We start from the raw sequence: 24329 nt of genomic DNA on the forward strand, positions 1-24329 counted from the left end.
ATCTGTTGATTCATTCAACAAACGTTTATTGAGCTAAAATGTGCCAGGCACTGTTCTAGGTAGAGAGATATGGTGGTGAACAAGGAAGACAAAAATCCTACACTTGTGGCATTCTCTGGGGGGAGACAGAATAAATGTCAACAAATCAATTGATATTTCAGATAGTAATAAGCACTATAAAAAAAATAAAGCAGGGTTAGGAGACAGAGAGCCATGGGCGTGAAGTGAGAAGCTTCTTTAGGCAGGTCTCCCCGAGGAGTTGACATCTGAGCAGAGATTTAAGTCAGGTAAAAAGTGAACCACACAAAGATTTATGGAAAGAATGTTCCAGGCAGAGGAAGCAGCACATACAAAGACCACGAGGAGGGTGTGAACTTGGAATGTCTGAGGAATAGCAAGATTCTGGAGTGAATGAAGGGGAGAGGGAGAGAGAGCTGGGAAGGTGGGCAGAGACCTTGTAACATGTTTGGATTTCTTCAAGATATGATGGAAAAATGCAGGGGATTTTTGAGCAAGGGAACGTGATCTGATAGATGTTTTAAAAGGCAGACTATGCCTGCTGGGGGATGGCTGAATTGTCAGGGGCAAGAGTGGAGGCTGAGAGAATGATTGAGAGTCTAGGGCAGTAGCCGAGGGAAGGGGTAGTCATGGATTGGAGGAAGGTGGGAGTAGTGAAGGGTGGTGAGAAGTAGTTGATTTGGGATTTTTCTTTAGGTCTAAGGGAAAGCAAGTCAAGGATGACCCCGCATCATTTGGTTGGAACACCTGATGAAGGCTGGTGCCATCTCCTTAGAAGGCAGCAGGAAGGGAGTTTGGGGGGCGGGGGGAATCAAAAGTCCTCATTTGGCCATACTACAATTTTTTTCATGATCATTAACGAAGTTTTTTAAAAACAGGTTTATTGATATACAATTCACATATTATACAACTCACCCATTTAAAGTGTACAGGTCAATGGCTTTTAGATTATTGTGAATATCTGTGAGAGTTTTGCGTCCATCACCACAATCAATTTTAGGACATTTTCATTACCCCCCAAATAAACCCTGCATTCCTTAGCTGGCACCTGCTAATCCTTCCTTCCCCTTCCCCCTGCCTTAGGCAACCAAGAATCTACTTACTGTCTCTATAGATTTGCCTATTCTGGACATTTTATATAAATGGAATAATATGACATGTGGTTCTTTGTGACTGGCTTCTTTCACTTAGCATAATATTTTCAAGATTCATCCCTATTGTAGCATGTATCAGTACTTCATTTCTCTTTATTGCTGAATAATATTCCGTTATATAAATATACTGCATTTTACTTATCGACTCATCAGTTGATGGGCATTTGGGCTGTTTCTACTTTTTGGCTATTATGAATAATGCTGTTGTGAACATTTGTGTACAACTTAGTGTGTGGCCATATGTTTTCAGTCCTTGTGTATGTACCCAGGGGTAGAATTGCTGGATCACATGGTAACTTTATGTTTAACTGTTCGAAGAACAATTTTACATTCTTGCCGACCAGCAGTATATGAAGGTTCTAATTTCTCCACTTCCTTGTCAACATTTATTATCTGGCTTTGTGATTTTAGCCATCCTAGTGGGTGTGAAGTGATATCTCATTGTGGTTTTGATCTGCATTTCCCAGCTGGCTAATGATGCTGAGCATCTTTTCATGTGTTTACTGGCTGATTGTATATCTTCTTTGGAGAAATGTCTATTCAGATCCTTTGCCCATTTCAAAATTGGGTTATTTGTCTTTTACTATTTTTTTTTTTTTTTTTTTTAAATTGAGTTAGCAGTTTTTTTGTTTTTTGTTTTTTTTTTTTTTTTAATTAATTTATTTATTTATTTATTTATTTATTTATTTATTTATTTTTGGCTGTGTTGGGTCTTCGGTTCGCGCGAGGGCTTTCTCCAGCTGCGGCAAGCGGGGGCCACTCTTCATCGCGGTGCGGGGACCGCTCTTCATCGCGGTGCGCGGGCCTCTCACCACCGCGGCCCCTCCCGCCGCGGGGCACAGGCTCCAGACGCGCAGGCTCAGCAGTTGTGGCTCACGGGCCCAGCCACTCCGTGGCATGTGGGATCTTCCCAGACCAGGGCTCGAACCCGTGTCCCCCGCACTAGCAGGCAGACTCTCAACCACTGCGCCACCAGGGAAGCCCTGTCTTTTACTCTTGAGTTATAATAATTTTTAGTAAATACAAGTTTCAATCAGATATAGGACTTGAAAATTTGTTTCCCATTCTGTGGGTTGTCTTTTCACCTGTCATGATGTCCTTTGAAGCACAACTATTTTTAATTTTGATGATGTGGCCATATTACAATTAAGGCACCTGATAGGTAGTTGGGTATGTAAGCCTGGGGTTCAAAGGAGAGGTGGGGACTGGAGATACACATGTGAGAATTATCCGTGTGTAGACGGTAGTTAAAGCCAGGAGGCTGGATGACAACACAGGAGTAAGTGTGGCTGGAAGAGACGAGGACTGGGGACTGAGCCCTGAGTCTCCCCAATATTTAGGGGTCAGGAAGGAGAGGCAGAGGGATGATCAAAGGAAGCCTCTGGTTCCTGGAGAGACCATGGAGGGAGGCCATTCAGAAGGGCAGGGTGGACTCGGGATATGGTATTGGGTAAACCAAGCCTCATCACTGCTTTCACTGAGCATGGATCCCATTGCAATATGCCAACATCACAGCCACGTGGTCCCTTAATTGACACCACAGAAATTTGATAGACGAATTCTGTAAAGGTTACCTTAGGCTACACACTCCAAATCCCTACTCAAGAAATGCATTTATAGGAGGAGATTGAAGTACTTAGTTATCTAGGAAGATTTATGACCTTGTTAAGATTAACACTTGTTACTGCTAATGGATGGGATGCTGCAAAGCTTTGACAGAACATATGCCTTGCTTTATTTTTTAATGGAACATGCTAAAAGCTCCATCCCACAGGACCAACTAATTACACAGAAGCTTTAAGAGAGAGAAAGCTCTAAAGGTCTGACTCAGACTACCTTTTCCCTTTGTTGGGGTCACTGTGACTTCTAGGATTTCTGAGATCGATAAAAGGGCCTTTAAAACAACAGTTCAAAGCCACGAAGGGCTGCTCCTGCTGAGGTGTATTTAAAATCCGTGGAGAGACAGGGGCCATGGGTCTCACAACACAACATGGTGTAGGGGGGTTCTCGCTCATTAGGCCCAACTAAACTTGGGGAATCCAATTTTCTGAAAGATGTGTGATTTTAATGTTAGCTTTAAATGTAACATGCTCCAAGTAGAAGGAAAAAGTCCTGACTCTGTAATGAAAACACACAGAGAGAGTCAAGGCAGACAGATCCCCTCTGGGCTGGAGTTGAATCCCAGAAGACATGGAGAATCAGTTCAGCCTTGACATCAGTTTACCTCTTAATCTTTCAACTCAACTTTGGAGTGGCAGTACACTTCTTTGTTGGCTTCCCTTTTTCTACCTCAGCTGTTAGGAGCTGGAATTTATCTCTTGTTCATTTACTTTTTCATCTGCTAAGGGACCACAATGCAAAGGGCCGAGTGGGACAGTGGCTTGCATACAGAAATATCCAGAAAAATAGGACAGAGATCAGAAGAGTATGCAGATAAAACCTTCTCTTAATAAACTGTGTTGCTAGTTTGGTGACCTTCAGTGGCGGATCCTGGGATCATAGAGATGTAGGGGTTAGGAGTACCGGGAGTGAGAGGGGGCCCGAGAGGTGAGAAGAGCAGATCCTTACTAGTGAAGAGGATTCTGGAACGTTGGAATTGTTTCCTGGGAAATGAGGGAGGGTTGTGTTCAGAGAAGTTTCCCTTTCCTTCTCTGGGATCCCTGTTGCCAGTGTCAGAGGTGTGGGGTGGACTCGGAGAGGGGACCAGTGCGAGCAAGCTGAGGAGTTTTAAATCACGTAGGGCTCATTTGGTACAAATCAAAGGTTCTGTCATGTCTGATTTCACACTCTGCATCCTAGTTATAAATAACATTCCTGGATGGAAGTGCGACGAACCTGAGAGCTATTTCTAGGGAAGGCTCGGTTCCAGAAGGGGGTCACATAGAAGGAGGAGGACTTGTCTTCTTTCCCACACTTCTAAAACAAAGCCCAGCTTTTCTCTCCCGGGAATGGTGTTCGGGAGGGTCCCAGAGGGACTGCGGGAAAGACCTAAAAGTGACTATGATGGCTTTTGACAAAACCATCAAGAAAGTCACTCAAGGAAAAAAAAAAAAAAAGGTTAGGAATTTCCCCTAAGTGGCAGCATCTGACCTGCGGAACCGGAAGGCTTGCAAGTAGACCCCCACAAACCCCACCGTGGCTCGCTCGGGCTCAGCAACCCTTTTTCTGGGCCCCCTGCCTCAGCGCCCTTTCCCTGAACCTCCAAAGCGTGTACCAGGCAGAGGGACCCACGGGGAGAGGGGACAGAAGGTGCAGGTGGCGAGCCGCGACTCGGCCATCATTCCCCTCAGGGCCCTACTCGCCCCTCGCCAACCAGTTGCCTAAGCAAATCCCGAGTAATTGTTTTCCGGGGAGGGGCTGGGCGCGCTCTTTGGCGCCACCTGGGTCGGGATTCCCCCGTGAAGAAAACCCACCCGCGGGGGCTCCGCGGTTCTTAGTCTCGACCAAGATGAACTGGGGCAACTTCTGCAGTCTCCAGCGCGGCACCGAGGCAGAGACAGCGGCGGTGGCGAGGCCGGCTCGTCTGGGCTGGAGAGTGTGAAGCCGAAGGGGTGCTTCCGCCTCCAGCTCCTCCCTTTTGCCCGCGGGTCCTGGGACTCCAGCTCCGGTGCTCCGAGTGGTAGCGGCTGCTGCGCCGGCCGCCCGGGGCTTCGCAGCGGAGGGGAAGCCGCTCCCAGCGCCGAGCGCAACCTGCTGGAGTGGCCGAGCCCCGCGCTCCCGCTCCAGCTCCGAGGAAAGCGCAGCCGCAGCGGGGGCCGCGACCCGAGCAGGGGGCCGCCGCCCGCTGTGGGGGACGGGCAGGGGGCGGGGCGGCCGGGGCCGCCTTCCTGGGCGCGATCCCCGAGCGCAGCACCCGGCGCTGCGGAGACACCTCCCCCGCCGCCCGCTAGCAAGTTTGGCGGCTGCGAGCCCGGCGCGCCTCGGGATCGAGGCGCATTTGTTTCCTCCTGGCTTCCGCGCGCCCGGTTCGGCGGGGACCCTTGGGAGCGATGCCGAAGGATGTGATCTTAATTGTGTGGTTTTGTGTGTGCACCGCCAGGACAGGTAAGCACGGCTGGGGCCGTCGGAGGGATCCAGGGATAGGGGAAGCCGCGCCGCTGTGCCCGGCGCCCGCCTAGGCGTGAGGAGAGCTGGAGCTGAGCTCCGCGCTGGTCCGGGGAAGGGCGTGGATGGGTCCCTCGAATCTCTCTGCCCCGGTCCAGGTGAAAGGGTGAAAAGTGGGACTCACAGGCTGGAAGATGCCCTCGAGGAGTGCCCCCTTCCCGGAGGACACGGCCTGGCGGACGCAGGAGTGAGGGGCGCGGCCATTCGGGCGCGCCCTCCTGCTGCTAGTAACCGGCTTCCGGGTGGAAACCCACAGTAGGGCGGGCCCGCGAACCCCACACCCGTGAACTTGACAGGCGCCGTGGAAACCGCTCTCCCTGCGCCCCGCCGGGCGGGGAAGGGGCAGCGGCGGGAGGCGCACCCGCAGAGGGAGCGCTTCCGGCCGGCGGGCGCTGCGAGGGCCGGGAGGGCGCGGCGCGGGGTGAGGGCTGCGGGCGTTCCTGGGATTCCGCGATCTCTTTCCTCGTCCCCTCCTGACTCTTCCCCAGGGGAACTCCAGGAGTAGTCTCTCTTGCCACCCCTATCTCCCCCCCCCCCCCAGCGGGTAGGACAAACTGGGGGGAATTGCAACCGTGGGAGCAATCCCGGGGAGATTCTCTCCAGCTCCGCACTAGTTTTCCCGTGCTATAACTGCACGTTGGGGGTTGTGAAGGGGAGGCAAGGATAATTGGCGTAATTTTCTGAAGTCCCCACTTCTTTCTGCCTCCAGAGACGCAGTTGTGAGGACTCTAAGCGCGCCTCCTTCCTTCAGCGTCTACTCGCCCCCAGCCCCCATGTCCCCTGGGGTTTGGAGACCCTCTCTCAGCCGCCTACTCCGGGAGACTAGTAGTAGATTTGGGAAGGTGGGGGTGGGGTGGGGTGGAGGAGGAAATTGGCAAAAATAGGACCCTCCCCCGCGGGGTGGGGTGGGGCGTCGCGAGGTTTCATCCCTACGCTAGCCATCCTCGCCACGCGCGGCCGACTTTGCACCCCAGAGTCGGTGTGTAGTCATTCCCTCTGCTTTTCTCTTGTATCACTCTCATTTCCCTTCTCTAGAGGCATAGCCTCCTTCCCATGCAGAGTTTATCTGTAGAGGGCTGGGGAGGGATGCCCGGCCTTGGTCCGCTCAAAAGTTCCCTCCGCTGGCCCTTTCCATTTTCCCCAGGACTGAGCGGGAAGCAGCTTTTCCTTTGCTTAATGACAGAGCGGCGGGTGTGGACTTCTCCGCGGACAAAAGGAATCCCCATCCCTTTACTATCTCCATCCGAGCTCCCCAGGCTGCCGAGATGCCAAGACTCGGTCCAGCCTAGAATAGGTGCTTCTTGAGTTCCGGCCCATCTAGATGGGTTGGTCTTTTAAAACCGAGAACACACTGGAAAAAACGCGCCCCTGGAAGATCAGGGCAGGCGAGCCCTACGTGCAGAGAATTTGGTGCTGGTGGGCATCTTACAGAGGAACCAAAGAGAGAGAAACTAGGTGGGGGAGAGGGCAGCGCATCGGGCATTTCACGTCTCAAGTGCACATCACTACCAAACATACTTACGTCCTTTGTTCTCATTACTCTTGAAAAGTAGGCAAAAAGTGCTTCCCCCAGAAGTGGACTGTGTCTCCAGGGCGCTTTGCTTTTGGAGATCTTTAACGACACTGTCTTTTCCCCTTCCCCACATCAAGCCCCTTTAAAACTTGTAAACATGCTCTTGTAGGGAAGATTTACTCCTGTATCCATTCATTCAGCGAAGAGTTGAGTGTCTTGCTGGGTGCCAGGATTGCTTATACAAAGAGGAACCGGCTTGCTTGACTACCAGAAACTTACAGCTTAGCTGAGAATCTAGATAGAAACTGAAGAGCATTTTTATTGTACAGCTTGATGGGGGTGGGGGGGAAAAGTGGTGGGAATACAGGAGTTTGTATTGAGGAAACAGGAGGAGCGGTAGGAGTGAATTCTGGGGCGGGGTGGTCGGTAGTCAGGGAAGGCTTTAATCAGGAGGTGACGTTTGAAAGTTGTGTCTGGAAGGCTTTGTAGGGAGTTTTCCAGGTGCACAGAGTAGGGAAAGCATTCCAGGCAGAAGGCACAGCTTGTCCAAAGTCAAGGAAGCGTGGAAGGATCTGCCCATTGGTTGTGGCAGTTGCTTAGGGAGCTTGAGTTTTCCATGCCACTTGGTACTCTTTGAACACCAGAGGCTACATATTTCTTCTACAAAAATTATCAGAAGAATGAGAAAGACAGGGGGGAATTATATCTCACTTCTTTCACTTACAATTTCTTGCAGCTTGAGGCCGTCTGATGAGCAATTTTTTTCTTTGATTTTGCCCAGGAACCATCATACCAGTATCACACATCCATCCTCTGAGGTAGCTAAGCCTGGCTCTCAATTAGTTTATCAGGATCCAAACAGCCACTCGGAAAGTTTATTTGTCAAGTGGGACAATTGTTGTCTGGGCTGTTAACAGTCCAAGATGAAATAAACACGAAATTCACTGAGTGAGCTGCTCAGATATCACTGCCTTTTAATGGAAATGAATAGATGGTATCAGGCATATTTTAATTAAAGCAGCACTGCGGTGCAGTAGCAGTTACATATGAAAAGATCTAATGATAGGTGTCACAGGAAGCTGCTTAAATTACTCATTGTTCAGAGAATTTGTTTTAAAGAGTAAAGTGAGGTCACGAATAGGTCCTGTTCTCCAGTTCTGGTTATTTCTGTGTGAAAAAAAATCTGAGATTTCCAGGTACATCACTAATAATGAAAATTTAGAAGGCTACAATAACAGCAGTAATAATACATTATGTCCATGAGTTTTCTCCAGTAACCTGGAAGTGTGAATAATGTAAAACTCAGTGATTACTCCCCCATGGCTTTCAAGTGTGGTTTGGTCACCAGGGCAATGGTTAGAGGGAGCCCCTGGGGCTGAGTGAATGCCTTTTGCTGCCACCTGCTGGAAAGGAGAGCTTTTCTTTTAGAAGCACCTCCCAGGCAGTTCATTAACTATGAATTGAATAATAGAGCTGTGAACAAAAGCCCCCAGCCTCCAGTGATCATGTGAAATATTGACTGATTTGGAACAGGCATAGAGCATATTCTTTAAGGATGTTGCTTTTGGGGTAGTAAGAAACTTTGTAGGAGTCCAGAGGCCCAAATCCGATCAAATGGCTGTGAAATCCTGCTGGTAAATGAGGTCTTGGAGCATCTCTCCAGCATCGTATTCCCCTGCATGGACCAGGGGAAAACAGCTGCCATCACGCACAGTGAGCTGGATTAGATTTGAAGTGAGCCAGATGCAGGAGGATTTGCTCGGGAGCTTAGGCCTGGGACCCTGAAGGTGGACTGAATGGGCTTTGGGCCTCAACACTCTCTGGGCTAGACTGAGGAGTGGCCAGCAGCAGGTGTCCTGGGAGATTAGGGTGGAGATTCTGAATCTCAGAGCCAGGCCTCAAGTGCCTCTGCGACACTGACATGCTGCCTTCCGGGTTTTAAAAAATATTTTTTTTTCCCCAGAAGCTTTTTATCCGGCTTAATTCCAATACCCAGCTTCAGCCATGTGAGAGCAGTTATGGCCAAAGTAGAAAACTTCAATAGAGTTTCCTTGGAAAGGGCAAGAGCTACATGCTTGGATAAGAAGCAGAAATATTAAAATAAAAAAAATATTTTTACGGAACCAACACTTTCATACTGTATAAGTTTCAGGTGAAGCCATGCAAATGCTGCCTTATTAATAGATTTTCTGATTTTTTTTAGGCAGTGAGCAAAGTGCTATCTTTTACTCATCCTGCTATTGGCACCAGGTGTTTTCATCTTGAAGGGGACCACTTAGAGAAAACAATACAGTACTGTTTCTGGAAGCCTAATTGATTTCTCTTGTTCTGTTTTAATGGGATGTTTTCATGACAAGAGCAATACAGTTATCTTAAAGCCAGGGAAGCCCCTTTGCTTGTAGGATATAGGGGGAGGGGTTAATATAGATTTAATATATAGATTTCACAAAGCACAGCCAGGGACTTCCCTGGTGGCGCAGTCGTTAAGAATCCGCCTGCCGATGCAGGGGACATGGGTTTGATCCCTGGTCCAGGAAGATCCCACATGCTGCGGAGAAACTAAGCCTGTGCGCCACAACTACTGAAGCCCATGTGCCTAGAGCCCATGTTCCGCAACAAGAGAAGCCACTGCAATGAGAAGCCCGCGCACCGCAATGAAGAGTAGCCCCCGCTTGCCGCAACTAGAGAAAGCCCGCGAGCAGAAACGAAGACCCAACGCAGCCAAAAAATAAATTAAAGAAAAAAAAAATAAACAAAGCACGGCCAGAGTGAGAAGCCCTTCTAGGTCATCTGGGCATGTGGAGGGGTTGGGAAAATGGGAGCCACCTGTATCTTTCGTATGATTCCAGTGGAGTTGAGGACCAGGGAGTTGGAATGGTCTGGAGAGCTGGTCCTATGAAAGACAGATGCAGCAGACCGCAGCTGGGCACCAGATATGTGCTAGGAGTGTTCATGCAGTTATCACTGAAACCTCACGAGGCTGGGAGGCGGGTATTATCCCCATTTTACAGTTAAGGGAAATGAGGCTCGGAGAAGTGAAGTGATTTTTCCAAGGGCACAAAGTTAGTAGGGAGAAGAGACAGGACTGAAAGTGGCTCTTAGTTTAGTGTTGTTTCCACAACACTTTCCAAATTGAGGTGTTCTCACATGGAGATGGGAATCCAAGGGCACCACTGGGGTGTTCTGCCAGCTCTACAGAATCTGTGTGGGTGCCTTTTAGGCTTGTCCGGTTGCAGGGCTCCAAGTTTGGGAGATTCAAACATCTTAAGGATAACCATTATAGTGGGTCTTTAGTCCCTGCATTGGTCAATTACTGCCACAATAATATTGCATAACAAGCCACCCTAGACTCAAAGCAACATTTCTTTTGGTTCATGCGTCTCTCGGTTGGTTTGGTATTGGCTCACTGGGGCCAGGTTTGGCTGGGCGTTGTTCCAAACCCAGGTAGGGTGTCTGCTCCGTGTGTCTTAGTCTCCTTGGAGCAGTGGCCCAGTAGGGCCATGTTTTTCTCACTGTGATGCAGAGGTACAAGAGAACAGGCCCCACCACACAGGCACATCCAAGCCTCTGCTTGTGTGACATTGCTAACATCCTAATGACCCAAGCTAGTTACATGGCTGGGCTCAAAGTCAAGGGATGGGAGGTTTACTCCCACTCTAGTGGAAGGACATGCAAAGCCACATAGCAAAGGCTGTGGCCATGGGAGGGGCAAAGATTTCTTTTTTTTAAATTTATTTTTGGCTGCACTGGATCTTTGTTGCTGCGAGCAGTCTTTCTCTAGTTGCCCTGAGTGGGGGCTACTCTTGAGGCATGCGTTTTGCGGTGGCTTCTGTTGGTGCAGAGCACGGGCTTTCGGTGCACGGGCTTCAGTAGTTGTGGCACACCGGCTCAGTAGTTGTGACTCGCGGGCTCTAGAGCGCAGGCTCAGGGGTTGTGGCGCATGGGTTGTGGCGCATGCGCTCTGCAGCATGTGGGATCTTCCTGGACCAGGGATGGAACCCGTGCCCCCTGCATTGGCAGGTGGATTCTTAACCACTGCGCCACCAGGGAAATCCAGGGGTAAAGATTTGAAGCCAATAATTCAGTCAACCATATTCCTTTTAGAAAGTTTCCTGGGCTCGAATGCCGTCCTGTCCTCTCGTGGTATTCCCCAGATATGCATATTGCCCTGAGATCACTGCACCCAAAGCAACGATCATATGTCCACTCATCAATTAATTAATCAGGTCCTAAATTCAGGGCCTGACATATATGAAGCCTTGTGCAAGACACTGAGCCTACAGGGATGCTTCCTTCCTCTTGTGTCCAGCTAAGGGCACATTTCCCAAACCACGTTCCAAATTCCTGGCCAGAGATAGACTGGTGTGGAGGTCCTCTGAGATCACTCTTAAATTAATTTCTGCCATATAGGTGTAGAGCACTGTAGATCAAACTGAAATATGAGTTCCTTTCCTGCCTTTTCAAGGTGATCATAGAACTGCTGGTCTCTGAGCTCACTTGGAGAAAAACATTGCCAGTCTCAACAAGAGGCTCATGGTGCTGTGACTTGGGCTGATAGATGCCCGTTAGCACAGTACTTCTTTGCACAGAGTAGGTACTCGGTCAGTCATCAGTCTTTGTGAATGGAGTCTGTGTCAAGCAGGTAGGATGGAACCTTAAGTGAGATCATAAGGTAAATCAGAGCACATCCCACTCTTCCTCCCCTTAGACACATACCTTAAAGCCCTCCGGTGATACTCCATTGCAATTAGAATACTATCCCTCTCCTTGTTGCGGCTCACAAGGCAGGGCCTACCCTGGGGCCTCATTTTCTACCGCTCTCCCCCGGACTCACTCTGCTCTGGCCACACTAGCCTTTTCACTGTTTCCTCTCCACGCCAAGTTTGTTCCTGGTTTGCATTTGCATTTTCTGTTCTCTAAACCTGGAAAGCTTTCCCCTCCAGATCTCCCCTTCCGGAATAACTGCACCATCGCCGGCCGCCATAGTCATCAGGTGTCTGCTCAGAGGAACCTTCCTCTACCACCCTTTTTAAGCCTCCACCCAAGCTGCTTTCTGTTTCATAACTCTGTTTTATTTTCTTCGTGGCATTTATTGCCATCTCAAATTATCTTATTTATGTATTTGTTTATTTTTTGCCCTCTCCTCACCCGCTGCCCTAGGAATGCATGCCCAGGGAGGCCATCTCCAGTGCCTCGCAATGCAGTGTGTGTGTTACATAGAAAGCACTCAGTCATATCTGTTGAAAAATGACTGAATGAATGAGTGGTCTTTGGGTAAACTGGTCTCACATCTGGCTGCATTTCAGAGGACAAGGGGAAGCCTGACAAAAATTGAGAAGGCAGCTCTATGCACTGTGTCTTTAATTTAACCCTTTGTCCACCTTCGGCTCCAAAGACCCTTCCCAGAGCCACCTTCTGTTGACAGAAGCCTCGATTGCTGCAGCAGCCCCTGTTTCCTAACAGGAAAAGAGTGAGGAGAGGGTACATTTCCTTCTCCAGATCTGTGGGGAAAGGGGTGAGGGCAGGAGGACAGATGAGATTGTCACAGCGTGTGATGCCCTGATGAAATGCACTCGGTCTCTCTGGAACAAATTGGATGTAAGCTCTCCAAATCTTGCCTCAGCGACTGCATTACCACCAAGACAAACGTTGACAGTTGTTGCTGATTAAAACATTTCCAACTGTGCAATCAGAATTGCACTACTGAGGTGCTAAGTGTAGATAGGCACAGCCTTTAGGAATAGCTTAAACATAGTCCCTTGGAGTGATCGCTAGCCTTATTAATATATATATAATTGGAAGCCACTTTGCAGTCATGAGCGAATCATTCTGCAGAACACCCTGTAGATGAGAGACAGGCTTAAGGATTTGCCTTTTTAAGATGAGGCAGTGGGGGCTCAGGGCCCTGTTTCTCTGTGCTAAGGTTCTCCAACAAGAGTTGTCAGGGTGTCTAACTTTTCACGAATCCCCTTGACATCTACATCCATTGTTCTGGGGATTCTCTTTCCTGGCCAGTCCCTCTGCCACCCTTATCCATCAGGGACAGGATCCCTCTCATTTTCTTCCTCTTTATCGCAGGTGTTGGTGCCTCATTAATAGTGCTCTGTGGAGGTGTTTCCTGGTGACGGTGGTGTCAGATTTCACTACTGTATCAGTCTCTGAAGCAGGTAGATCAGGGCCACAATTCTGTATCCACAGTTCCCGAATCTAAAAAAGCTCAGAAACCCAGTTTCTTCATAACTCACCTGACAGCAAAACCTACCCTGAGCTGAACTCCTTTGGTGGCAAAACTTGACCTGAACAGATATGAGGCTATTTATAGTCTTTATTTATACCAATTAGAGGACAATATCAGACTTTTTGCTCTACAAGTATTGTGTTTGGTTATGGGGTGCTGATGTAGGCTTTGCTGAGGGTGTTACATAAAATGTAGTATATGGGCCATATTAGCTTTCCAACAGATGATCCAGTCTGAGTTCTGAAATATATTTGGCCCCTAGGGTTTTGCAAAGGGATTATCAATCTGTAATGGGGAATGGGAGAGGGGGAAGGGACGACAAAACCACAATATCAGTGGGGGTGATGGAGCAAAGAGTTGCCTTCATTTTCCATCCAGGGAAAGAGCATCTCTAAGCACTCATCACTGGGTTCCTTGTATTCCTTGCCATTCCTGGCCTCTGTCGTTTCTGTTCCATGTTGCCGCAAGCAAGTCAGCATTTTAAGCCAAGATGGCTCTTTGTTCCTTTTCAGTGGTGGGCTTTGGGATGGATCCCCACCTTCAGATGGATATTATCACTGAGCTCGACCTCGTGAACACCACCCTTGGAGTCACTCAGGTGTCTGGACTGCACAATACCAGCAAAGCATTTTTATTTAAAGGTAAAGGCATTTTTCTTCTTTGCATGGGGGCAGAACTTGGGGAGGAGGGTCTGTCTGGGGACTGTTCCTCTGGTGTGTATTTGTCGGAGGATCATCTCTGCTGTTTCTCTTGTGTTATCGTCATGAAGAATGTTCAGAAATGCCGAGGGTGTTTAGATATTTGGGGGGTGTTCTGAGGGTGTGGGAGGGGGCAGTCGGGGGCGTGGTGATGAAATATTTGGCTTGGCAGTGACGTATTTCCTAGGGGATTTTGGTGGGGATCTAAAGTGGAATGAATTTGTAAAGTCCTTGAAAGCCTTTGGCCAGGCACATTATTTTTATAGGATATTTCTTCTACTGTTATTCCTATCTTTACCTATACCTACGTCCATTCCTGTTCCTATATCTTTATCTCTCATTTAATGGGTGGACCATGCACAAAGAGGATGTTTCATGGCTGCATTTTCTTAGGGGTGCAGCTTACCTGGTTCTGCCCACTATAAACTTGACTATAATTCATTAAATTGTTCAGCAAGCATTCATAAAGGCAGTATAGTGTACTTCTTAAAAGCCTGGGCTCTGGAACCTGACTGCCTGGGATTAAATTCCAACCCTACCACTTATTGACATTGCGACTTTGGGCGATTCCTTAGGCTGACTCTGCCTGTGTCTTCATCTGAAATAATAGTACCTAATGGGGCAGTTGCAAGGATTAGAGGAGCTAATCCATTAAAGTGGATCAAACAGTGCCTGATAACATAGTAAATCCCTGGTATTAGCTATTATTATGGAACTCCTATTGTGTACCAGGCAACATGCTAATAGTAGGATTATTAGTAAGAGTAAATAAATATAGTGAGAGAAACAGTCATTACACAAGTAATTATTGACTTCCAATGACTGTTCTTACCATGAACGGGGTGTATAGGTTGCCAAATAAGAGTATACAAGGAGATCTGATTTATTGGGAGTGGGGAGATGGTGGTGGTCAGGAAAAGGCTACCCTGAAAAAGTGATTTGTCAGCAGAAGAGTGAAAAATGAATAGAAAGCTTGGTGAAGGAAGAGGTGGCGGCTCAGAGCATTCTGGGCAGAGAAAATAGTATGTAGGAAGGTCTTAAGGCAGAAACAAATGGAAAGACATTTAGCATGGCTGAAAGGTGGTGAGTGGCTGGAGAGGTAGGCAGGGGCTAGGTCACACTGGGCCCTGAAGGCAGAATTGATATTTAGCTTATATCCACGGGCTTGGGTGTACTGATGCTCTACGGCCAGTGTCTATTTTGATAGGTGGGAGGCCATGTACTTGTTAACTATTGCAAATATTACCCTTGCCCATAGGCCATGTTAGTTTTTTACTTTACTCTCAGATCAGTGGGGGCCTTTGATGAGTTGAAGGAGGGGAGTGATCTGATCAGATATGGCAGCCTAGATATTCCTCTATGAAAATGCCTGGCAGGCTTCTTTTAACCCAGCCTTTTGTGAAGATAACAAAAGGATTATTTTAGAATGACTGAACCAACATTATGGGATGAGATATATATATTTCCTGTGCAGAGAATTTAAACCTTCTTAATAATATACAGCACACCTACAGATACTATATGATAATATATAACAAGACTACAGATATGTTAATTTCCGCTTACTCTTACTAAGGAATTGGTGAAGTAAGTAAACTGGGCATGGTTAAGAGAATACAAACAAGATTAGTTTTCTCTTTGCGTTGTGCAAGTTCTATTCAGTTACTGTTGAGAGGCCATCCCATTCTTTTTTTTTTTTTTTTTTTAACGTTTTTATTGGAGTATAATTGCTTTACAGTGGTGTGTTAGTTTCTGCTTTATAACATAGTGAATCAGTTATACATATACATATATCCCCATATCTCTTCCCTCTTGCGTCTCCCTCCCTCCCACCCTCCCTATCCCACCCTTCTAGCTGGTCACAAAGCACCGAGCTGATCTCCCTGTGCTATGCGACTTCTTCCCACTAGCTATCTATTTTACATTTGGTAGTGTATATATGTCCATGCCACTCTCTCACATTGTCCCAGCTTACCCTTCCACCTCCCCGTGTCCTCAAGTCCGTTTTCTAGTAGGTCTGTGTCTTTATTCCCGTCTTGCCCCTAGGTTCTTCATGACCATTTTTTTTTTTTTTTTTAGATCCCATATATATGTGTTAGCATACGGTATTTGTTTTTCTCTTTCTGACTTACTTCACTCTGTATGACAGACTCTAGGTCCATCCACCTCACTATAAATAACTCAATTTCATTCCTTTTTATGGCTGAGTAATATTCCATTATATATACGTGCCACATCTTCTTTATCCATTCATCTGTCGATGGACATTTAGGTTGCTTCCATGTTCTGGCTATTGTAAATAGAGCTGCAATGAACATTGTGGTACATGACTCTTTTTGGATTATGGTTTTCTCAGGGTATATGCCCAGTAGTGGGATTGCTGGGTCGTATGGTAGCTCTATTTTTAGTTTTTTAAGGAACCTCCATACTGTTCTCCATAGTGGCTGTATCAATTTACATTCCCACCACCAGTGTATGAGGGTTCCCTTTTCTCCACACCCTCTCCAGCATTTATTGTTTGTAGGTTTTTTGATGATGGCCATTCTGACCGGTGTGAGATGATATCTCATTGTAGTTTTGATTTGCATTTCTCTAATGATTAATGATGTTGAGCATCCTTTCATGTGTTTGTTGGCAATCTGTTTATTATGTTGAGGTAAGTGGAGAGGTATACCATGTTCTTGGATTGGAAGAATCAACATTGTGAAAATGATGATACTACCCAAAGCATTCTACAGATTCAATGCAATCCCTATCAAACTACCACTGGCATTTTTCACAGAACTAGAACAAAAAATTTCACAATTTTTACGGAAACACAAAAGACCCCGAATAGCCAAAGCAATCTTGAGAAAGAAAAACAGAGCTGGAGGAATCAGGCTCCCTGACTTCAGACTATACTACAAAGCTACAGTAATCAAGACAGTATGGTACTGGCACAAAAACAGAAATATAGATCAATGGAACAGGATAGAAAGCCCAGAGATAAACCCATGCAAATATGGTCACCTTATCTTTGATAAAGGAGGCAAGAATATACGATGGAGAAAAGACAGCCTCTTCAATAAGTGGTGCTGGGAAAACTGGACAGCTACATGTCAAAGAATGAAATTAGAACACTCCCTAACACCATACACAAAAATAAACTTAAAATGGATTAAAGACCTAAATGTAAGGCCAGACACTATCAAACTCTTAGAGGAAAACATAGGCAGAACACTCTATGATATAAATGACAGCAAGATCCTTTTTGACCCAGCTCCTAGAGAAATGGAAATAAAAACAAAAATAAACAAATGGGACCTAATGAAACTTAAAAGCTTTTGTATAGCAAAGAAAACCATAAACAAGATGAAAAGACAACCCTCAGAATGGGAGAAAATATTTGCAAATGAAGCAATGACAAAGGATTAATTTCCAAAATTTACAAGCAGCTCATGCAGCTCAATATCAAAGAAACAAACAACCCAATCCAAAAATAGGCAGAAGACCTAAATAGACATTTCACCATCCCATTCTTGATTTGAGAAGTGCTGCTGACACTTTGTCAACAGAGTTGCTATGGAAGCCTGGCTCATCTGTAAGCTTCATGAAAGCAGAAGTCTTCCTATCTAAATACCCCTACATCTCAAAGGCCAAGTATTGTGCATGGCACACAGCAGGTGACAAGTGAACATTTTGAATTGAATTAAAATTTCCTCTGTCCAATGTGCTCTATGAAAGGCTTGTTGCCTACTTTATATGCTGGTCATTCACTCATTTAGTTATTCCCTGGGCTAGATCTCTGCTTTCTAATTTGTGTGTTCTCTGCTTTAGCAGCTGCTTTTGGGATGTCTACCATCCCAAATCTCTCCAACAATAGGGAGAGATTTTCAGCTTCTTTGCTAGGAAGAGTAACTTTATTATGGGACTTGAGGAGGGTTTTCCTTTTCAAGGTCTCTTGTGATTACCTTACCTGGATAATCTCTCCATCTCTGGATCTGTAATTTAATCACATCTGCAAAGTCCATTTGCCATGTAAGGTAACATATTTCATAGGTTTTGGCAATTAGGACATTGACATTTTTGGGGAGTCATTCTGCTTACCACAAAATCTTCCCACTGGCCCTCAAAGATTCATGTCTGCCCCACATGCAAAATACATTCACCCCATTCCAATATCTCCAACAGTCTTAACCAATTATAACATCAGCTCAGAATCTGAAATCTCATCCATTCATCAGTTGAAAAATTCCAAATCTCACTATCTAAATAATCTAAATCAGGTATGAGTGGGACTCTGAGTATTTGCCATTTTGGAGCAAAATTACTCTTTATCTGTGGATCTGTGAAACTAGAAAACAAGTAATCTGCTTACAAAATATAATAGTGGGACAGGTATAGGACGCCAGTTATAGAAGTTCCTTTTCAAAAGGGAAAATTGGAAAGAAGAAAGGGGTCACCAGGCTCAAGAAAATGTGAAATCCAGCAGGGCAAACTCCATTGGGTTTCAGGGCCTGAGGATCATTCTCTATGGTCCTTGGCTCTGCTTTCTGGGCTTGTGACTCATTCCTCTGAATCATTCTTTTTCACGAACAGTAGCATAGGTTTGTAGTTGAATAGTTTTATCAACCTGTTTCTTGCTTATAGAGTTTTGGGAGTCGATCAGCCTTCTTTCATTTCATGTTCTTTCTGTCCCCTTCAGTCCAAGTTGGCAGTGTTTCTGCTGGTATAACATTCTCAAGAACCCAGAGGGTCTCCTGTCCATTAGACAAAAGGCTCATTTACAGATCTTTCCGAGCTAATCTAATCTGTATTTCTGACTTCTGCTGGGATGGCTGAGAGGATCCATGAATTACAACCATGATCTCTTCAAAGAACCCTCTGTGTGATTGGATATTCTGACCCTTTGGTCCTTCAGAGTCACTAGCAAAAGATGGTTCAACCACACCCTTTGCTTTGTTCCAGAGTAGACTTTCCTGACAGTGAATCTCCTAATTTTATTGTCTTTTCTAATCTGGATAGGCTGGGAATTCTGCATATAATCAGTCCTGGTTCCTTTTTGCTTAACAGCTCTTCCCTCAATCTGTCTTTTTCTTCTTACCTTTTACTATAAGCAGCAAAGAGAAACCAGGCTGAAACTTCAACACTTTGCTTGGAAATTAGAAGTCAAAAATGGGCTTTAAAAAGGGCTAAAATCAAGGTGTTGGCAGAGCTGTGTTCCTTCTAGAGCCTCTATAGGATAATCTGTTTATTGTTTTTCCAGCTTCTAGAGGCTGCTACATTCCTTGGCTTGTGGGTGCATCACTTCAACCTCTGCTTCTGAGGTGACATTTCCTTCTCTATGTTTCTGTCATGTTTTCTTCTCTGGTACTGACTCTTCTGTTCCCTTTTTCCCTTATAAGGACCCTTATGGGTCCTTTTCCCTATATTGAGTCCACCTGGATAATCCAGGATAATTTCTTCATATTAAGATCCATAACTCAGTCACATCTGCAGTGTCTCTTTTGCTGTGTAAAGTAATATATTTATAGATTTTTGGGATAAAGATGCAGACATCTTTTGGGGGTGGGGAATATCATTTTGTCTACCATAGGATGGCTACCCACTGTTGGGCAGAAAGATGAGCAATATGGTATTTCCAGTTTACTCCAGATAAGTACTCCTTTCCAGTGCAGCACTGCCCAATAGAAATATAAGTAAGTGAGCCATATCTGTAATTTTAGTTTTTGTAGTAGCTGTATTAAACATGTAAAAAGAAACAAGTGAAATTAATTTTAACTATACATTTTATTTAACCCAATATATGAAAAATATTATCATTTCAACATATGGTCAATACAAAAAATTATTAATGAGATATTTTACAATTTTTTCAAAGTCTTCAAAATCTAGTCTATAATTTATAGTTACAGTTATAGCTAGAGTATACAGTAGATTTGCCAAGTTATTCCATACATAGTTTTAAATATCATTAAAAAATTTAACAGCTTTGTTAAGGTGTAATTGCTTATAATAAACTGTGCATATTCAGACTGTATTGTTTGTTAATTCCGATATGTGAATGCACTGGTGAAACCATCATCACAATCAAGATAATGAGCATACCTATCACCCCCAAAGTTTCCTCTTTTTAAAATAATCCCTCCTTCCTATATTTCCCAACCCCCATCTGCAGGCAACTACTAATCTGCTTTCTGTCACTATACAGTAGTTTGCATTTTCTAGAAATTTTATATAAATAGAATTATACAGTGTCTACTATTTTTTTTTTTTTGGATCTAAATTCTTTCACCCATCATAGTTATTTCGAGATTAATCATATAATAACATGTAAAGTGCTTTTCTTGTAGCCAGTATATAGATGGGTCTTACTTTTTTATTTAAACCAGTATGATAATTTCTGTTCATCAAGGTATTTAGATCATTTATATTAAGGTGATTATTGACACTGTCATATTTAAATGTATGTTTTTGTTGTTTGTTTTCTATCTGTCTATTCTTTGTTTCCTTTTTTCCCTCTTTCTGGCTTCTTTTAGATTAATTGAACTTTTTAACTGATTTTTTAAAAACTCTTTTGTTGGCTTACTCATTGTTTCATTATTTTAGTGGTTGTCTTAGGGTTTATAGTATACATCTTTAAATGACAACAGTGTACCTTCAGGTGATACAACTTTATGTATATAATAAGTATATTTCAAGAGTATACGACTCTCCCCCTGACATTGTACTATTGTTGTCATACATTTTACTTTTAATTCTGTTATAAACTCCATATTACATTGTTGTTATTTTTATTAATTAGTCAATTATCTTTTGAACATATTTAGATAATTAAAAAATCAATCACATGTTTCTCTTGTAGTTACTGTTTCCTGTGTTCTTCAGTCTCTTGCGTGGATTCATATTCCCATCTGGTATCATTTTTATCCTGCCTGAGGGACTTCCTTCAACATTTCTTTTAGTGTAGGTCTGCTGGTGATGAATTCTTTCAGATTTTGTATGTCTGAAAAAGTCTTCATTATTTAAGACAATTTTTGCTGAGAGTAGAATCTTGGGTTGACAATTTTATTTCTTTCAGTACTTTAAAGATGTTGATCCACTGTCCTCTCACTTGCATTGTTTCCAATGAGAAATCAGTTGTCATCCTATTTTTGTTCCTCTGTAGGTAATGTAACTTTCCCCCCTGCTTTTAAGACTTTCTCTTATTGCCAACTTTAAGTGATTTGATTATGATGTACCTTGGTCTGATTTTCTTAATGTTTCTTGTGTGTGGGAGTTATTGAAATTCATTGCATTTAGAAAAAAAATGGCCATTATATCTTCAAATATACTTTGTTTCTCTTTCTCTCCTTTAGGGACTCCAATTATTTGTATATAAAGCTGATTAAAGTTGTTCCATAGCTCACTGATACTCTGTTCATTTCAAAAATTCTTCTTCTCTTTTCTCTCTATGTATCATTTTTGATAGTTTCTATTACTTTGACTTCAAGAAGTGTTTTTCTGTATTGTCTGCTATTAGTATCATTCTGTTTTATTTTTTTATGTCATATAATGTAATTTCATCTCTGTAAGTTCAGTTTGACTCTTTAAAAAATCTTCCATGTCTTTATCTAACTTTTTGAATAGGTGGAGTACAATTGTAATAACTGTTTTAATATCCCTGACAACTAATTCTAATATTTGTATTAGTGCTAGGATGATTCTGATTGACTAACTTTTCTCTTCATTACTGCTTCCTTGTATACTTGGTAATTTTTGATTGAATGCCAGACTTTGTGAATTTTGCCTTGTTTGGTTCTGGATATTTTTGTATTCTTATAAATATTCTTGAGTTTTGTTTTAGGACACAGTTAAATTACTGAAAAACAATTTGATCCTTTTGGATCCTGTTTTTTTTTTAATTGAGGTATAGTTGATGTACAATATTATATAAGTTTCAGGTGTACAACATAGTGCTTCACAATTTCTGAAGGTTATGGATCCTACTTTTAAGATTTGTTAGATGGCTCAGAGCAGTGCTAGTGCTAGTATACAGAATAGAATTAATTATTTCCCATCACTGAGGCAAGGCCTTCTGTGTACTCTACCCAGTGCCCCATGAATCATGGGGTTTTCCAGTTTGAGGGGTGAGAATAGGTACTCTTCTTGGTCCTGTGTGTATGCCGCGCACTGTTGCCTTTTGGGTGGTTCTTCTATGTCAGCTGAGAGAGTTCCATATTTTTCTCTCTGCCGTTATCTCTCACGTATGCTGTCCTGTGAAATCTAGGTGCCTTGGTCTCCCCACACTCTCAGCTTCTTCACCTCAATTTGAGTGAAGACTGCTGGGCTTCGCCTGCATTTCTCTTCCCTATGGCAGTTTCCCTGGAAACTCTCTCAGAGGGGTGAACTTGGGTAATTGTAGGGCTCATGTCTTTTGTTTTCCATCTCTTGAGGGTCACTGTTCTTCATTGACTGATGTCCAGTGTCTTGAAAACTGCCATTTCATTGAATATTCCTTTAAATTCAAACTAAATAAAATTAAAAATTAATTTCCTCCACCACACTAGTCATATTTCAAGTGCTCAATTGCCATATGTGGCTTGGGGTTACTATATTGGACAGTGCAGGTCTAGAGAGGCTCAGAGATTTTAGCGTTTCACCACAGTTCAGTTAATATGAGCAAGTTAAGAAATCCTATCTTTCAAGTTTAATACATGATAGTAAGTAGCAAACTACTTAATCCCTCTACCTCAAAGTACCTCCATTTACTCACTGATAAAATGGGGTAGTAATAGTACTTACTATATATGGTTGTAGTGAGGATGAAATAAATTAATACACATAATAAATTAATACACATTAACACACACAATACACTGTATTTGGTACATGGCAAACTCTTGTTAAATGTGAGTCCATGTATTTTTAAGTAATAGGGTATAACTTTGGTCTTCTTCTCCTATGTGTATCATCTGTCTTGTGTGTTTTTAATGTCAGATTTTTTAAAAAAATTATTTATTTTATATATTTATTGTTGGCTGCGTTGGGTCTTCACTGCTGCATACGGGCTTTCTCTAGTTGCAGCGAGTGGGGGCTACTCTTTGTTGCAGTGCGTGGCCTTCTCATTGCAGTGGCTTCTTTTGTTGTGGGGCATGGGCTCTAGGCACATGGGCTTCAGTAGTTGTGGCACACGGGCTCAGTAGTTGTGGCGCATGGGCTTAGTTGCTCTGCGGCATGTGGGAACTTCCTGGACCAGGGCTCGAACCTGTGTCCCCTGTATTGGCAGGTGGATTGTTAACCACTGCACCACCAGGAAGTCCCTTAATGTCAGATTTTAACCTGCAGAGGTAACTTGGGATAGTGGGAAAAGCAGAGGATTGGGGAGGGGGCAGAAGATTAGGGGTTAGCACTTTCTATGTATTAATTTATTTTACCTTAGTACAACCATTACCATAAGGTAATTATTATCATGCTTCCATTTTATCAATAAGTAAATGGAAGTACCTTGAGGCAGTACTTAGGGGGACCAGTGGATATGTCTCTTAATGTCTTCCAGCCTCAGTTTCCTCATCTGGAAATGGGATTGATTGTAAGAATTAAATGACAATGTGTGAGAAAGTACTTTGAAAAATAAGTATAACTGATGCTGCCTGGGTGGGAGCTAAGCCAGAGCCAGAGCCACAGAGCCACGGAAACATGGAAGCCTGAGGTGACATGTATCACCCTGGCTGTCCTGCTACTGTGGCTTGTTCTGTTCCCCTCTGCCACTCACTCATTTTCCCATGAGCTGGAAGTGGATCTCCCCACTGGCTGAGACAGGTTGTCTAGTGGAAATGAAAAAAAAAAACCATTATATATAGAATGGCTAAACAATCAGGTCCTACTGTATAGCACAGGGAACTATATTCCATATCCTGTAATAAACCATAATGGAAAAGAATATGAAAAAGAATATATATAGATGTATAACTGAATCACTTTGCTGTACACTGGAAACTAAGACAACATTGTAAATCAACCATACTTCAATAAAATAAATTAAAAAAAAAGAAAAAAGAGAAAAATATAAAGTATAAAAAACAAATTCATTCTTCTTTCCTTCCTTTATTTTGATTTCTTCTCCTATTTCACCATCCTAAGTCCAGCTCTGAGTTGATGTGTATTGAGGGAGTGAAAACCTTCATTTCAATGCTAGCCTCTTAATATTGATAAATTTAAGTAGAAAGCTCAGTTAACTGGAAGCACTCCTATCATACCAGCTCCAAAGCCTGATAGGATTTATTTTCTGGCTACTCAGCTTTTTAAGGTTATCTTTGTCACTGCTGTCCTTGTAGAGTGTAAAGGCTTGAATGACTAAGATTTTTATTGTCTTCTTACCTGAAACAAATCATATTTTAATAGGGATTGGTGATGGGGGCGGGGAGAATAAATGGCTATGTGTAAGACTGTCATAGATCTACTCTAAGCTGAAAAACATCCTAAATATTGAATACCAGAATCAGAATTTCAAAAATCATTCTGGAATATTTTGCTTTGCTTTGAGTGGGACTGTTTGCTTTGCTTTGGTTTGGGACTGTACTTCTCCCTGACTGGCCATGTCTTAACTTTGAGTAGTTGGGAGGATGTGTCTGTCTATTGGTGTT

The 24329-nt window shown here is 43.9% G+C and overlaps 1 protein-coding gene across 3 annotated transcripts in view; it reads left to right on the forward strand.

Moving 5' to 3' along the window:
* Nucleotides 1-5161: 5161 nt before the first annotated feature.
* NELL1 (neural EGFL like 1) overlaps nucleotides 5162-24329 on the forward strand; it is an 895061-nt gene continuing 875893 nt past the window's right edge. For all 3 annotated transcript variants that reach the window (XM_059929597.1, XM_059929598.1, XM_059929599.1), the window contains exons 1-2: nucleotides 5162-5216; nucleotides 13540-13668. In XM_059929597.1, the coding sequence (XP_059785580.1) occupies nucleotides 5162-5216; nucleotides 13540-13668 (184 nt within the window). The remainder of the gene's footprint in view (nucleotides 5217-13539; nucleotides 13669-24329) is intronic.

The sequence above is a fragment of the Balaenoptera ricei genome, chromosome 8, assembly GCF_028023285.1.
Source record: "Balaenoptera ricei isolate mBalRic1 chromosome 8, mBalRic1.hap2, whole genome shotgun sequence".
In the NCBI taxonomy this organism is placed as follows: Eukaryota; Metazoa; Chordata; class Mammalia; order Artiodactyla; family Balaenopteridae; genus Balaenoptera; species Balaenoptera ricei.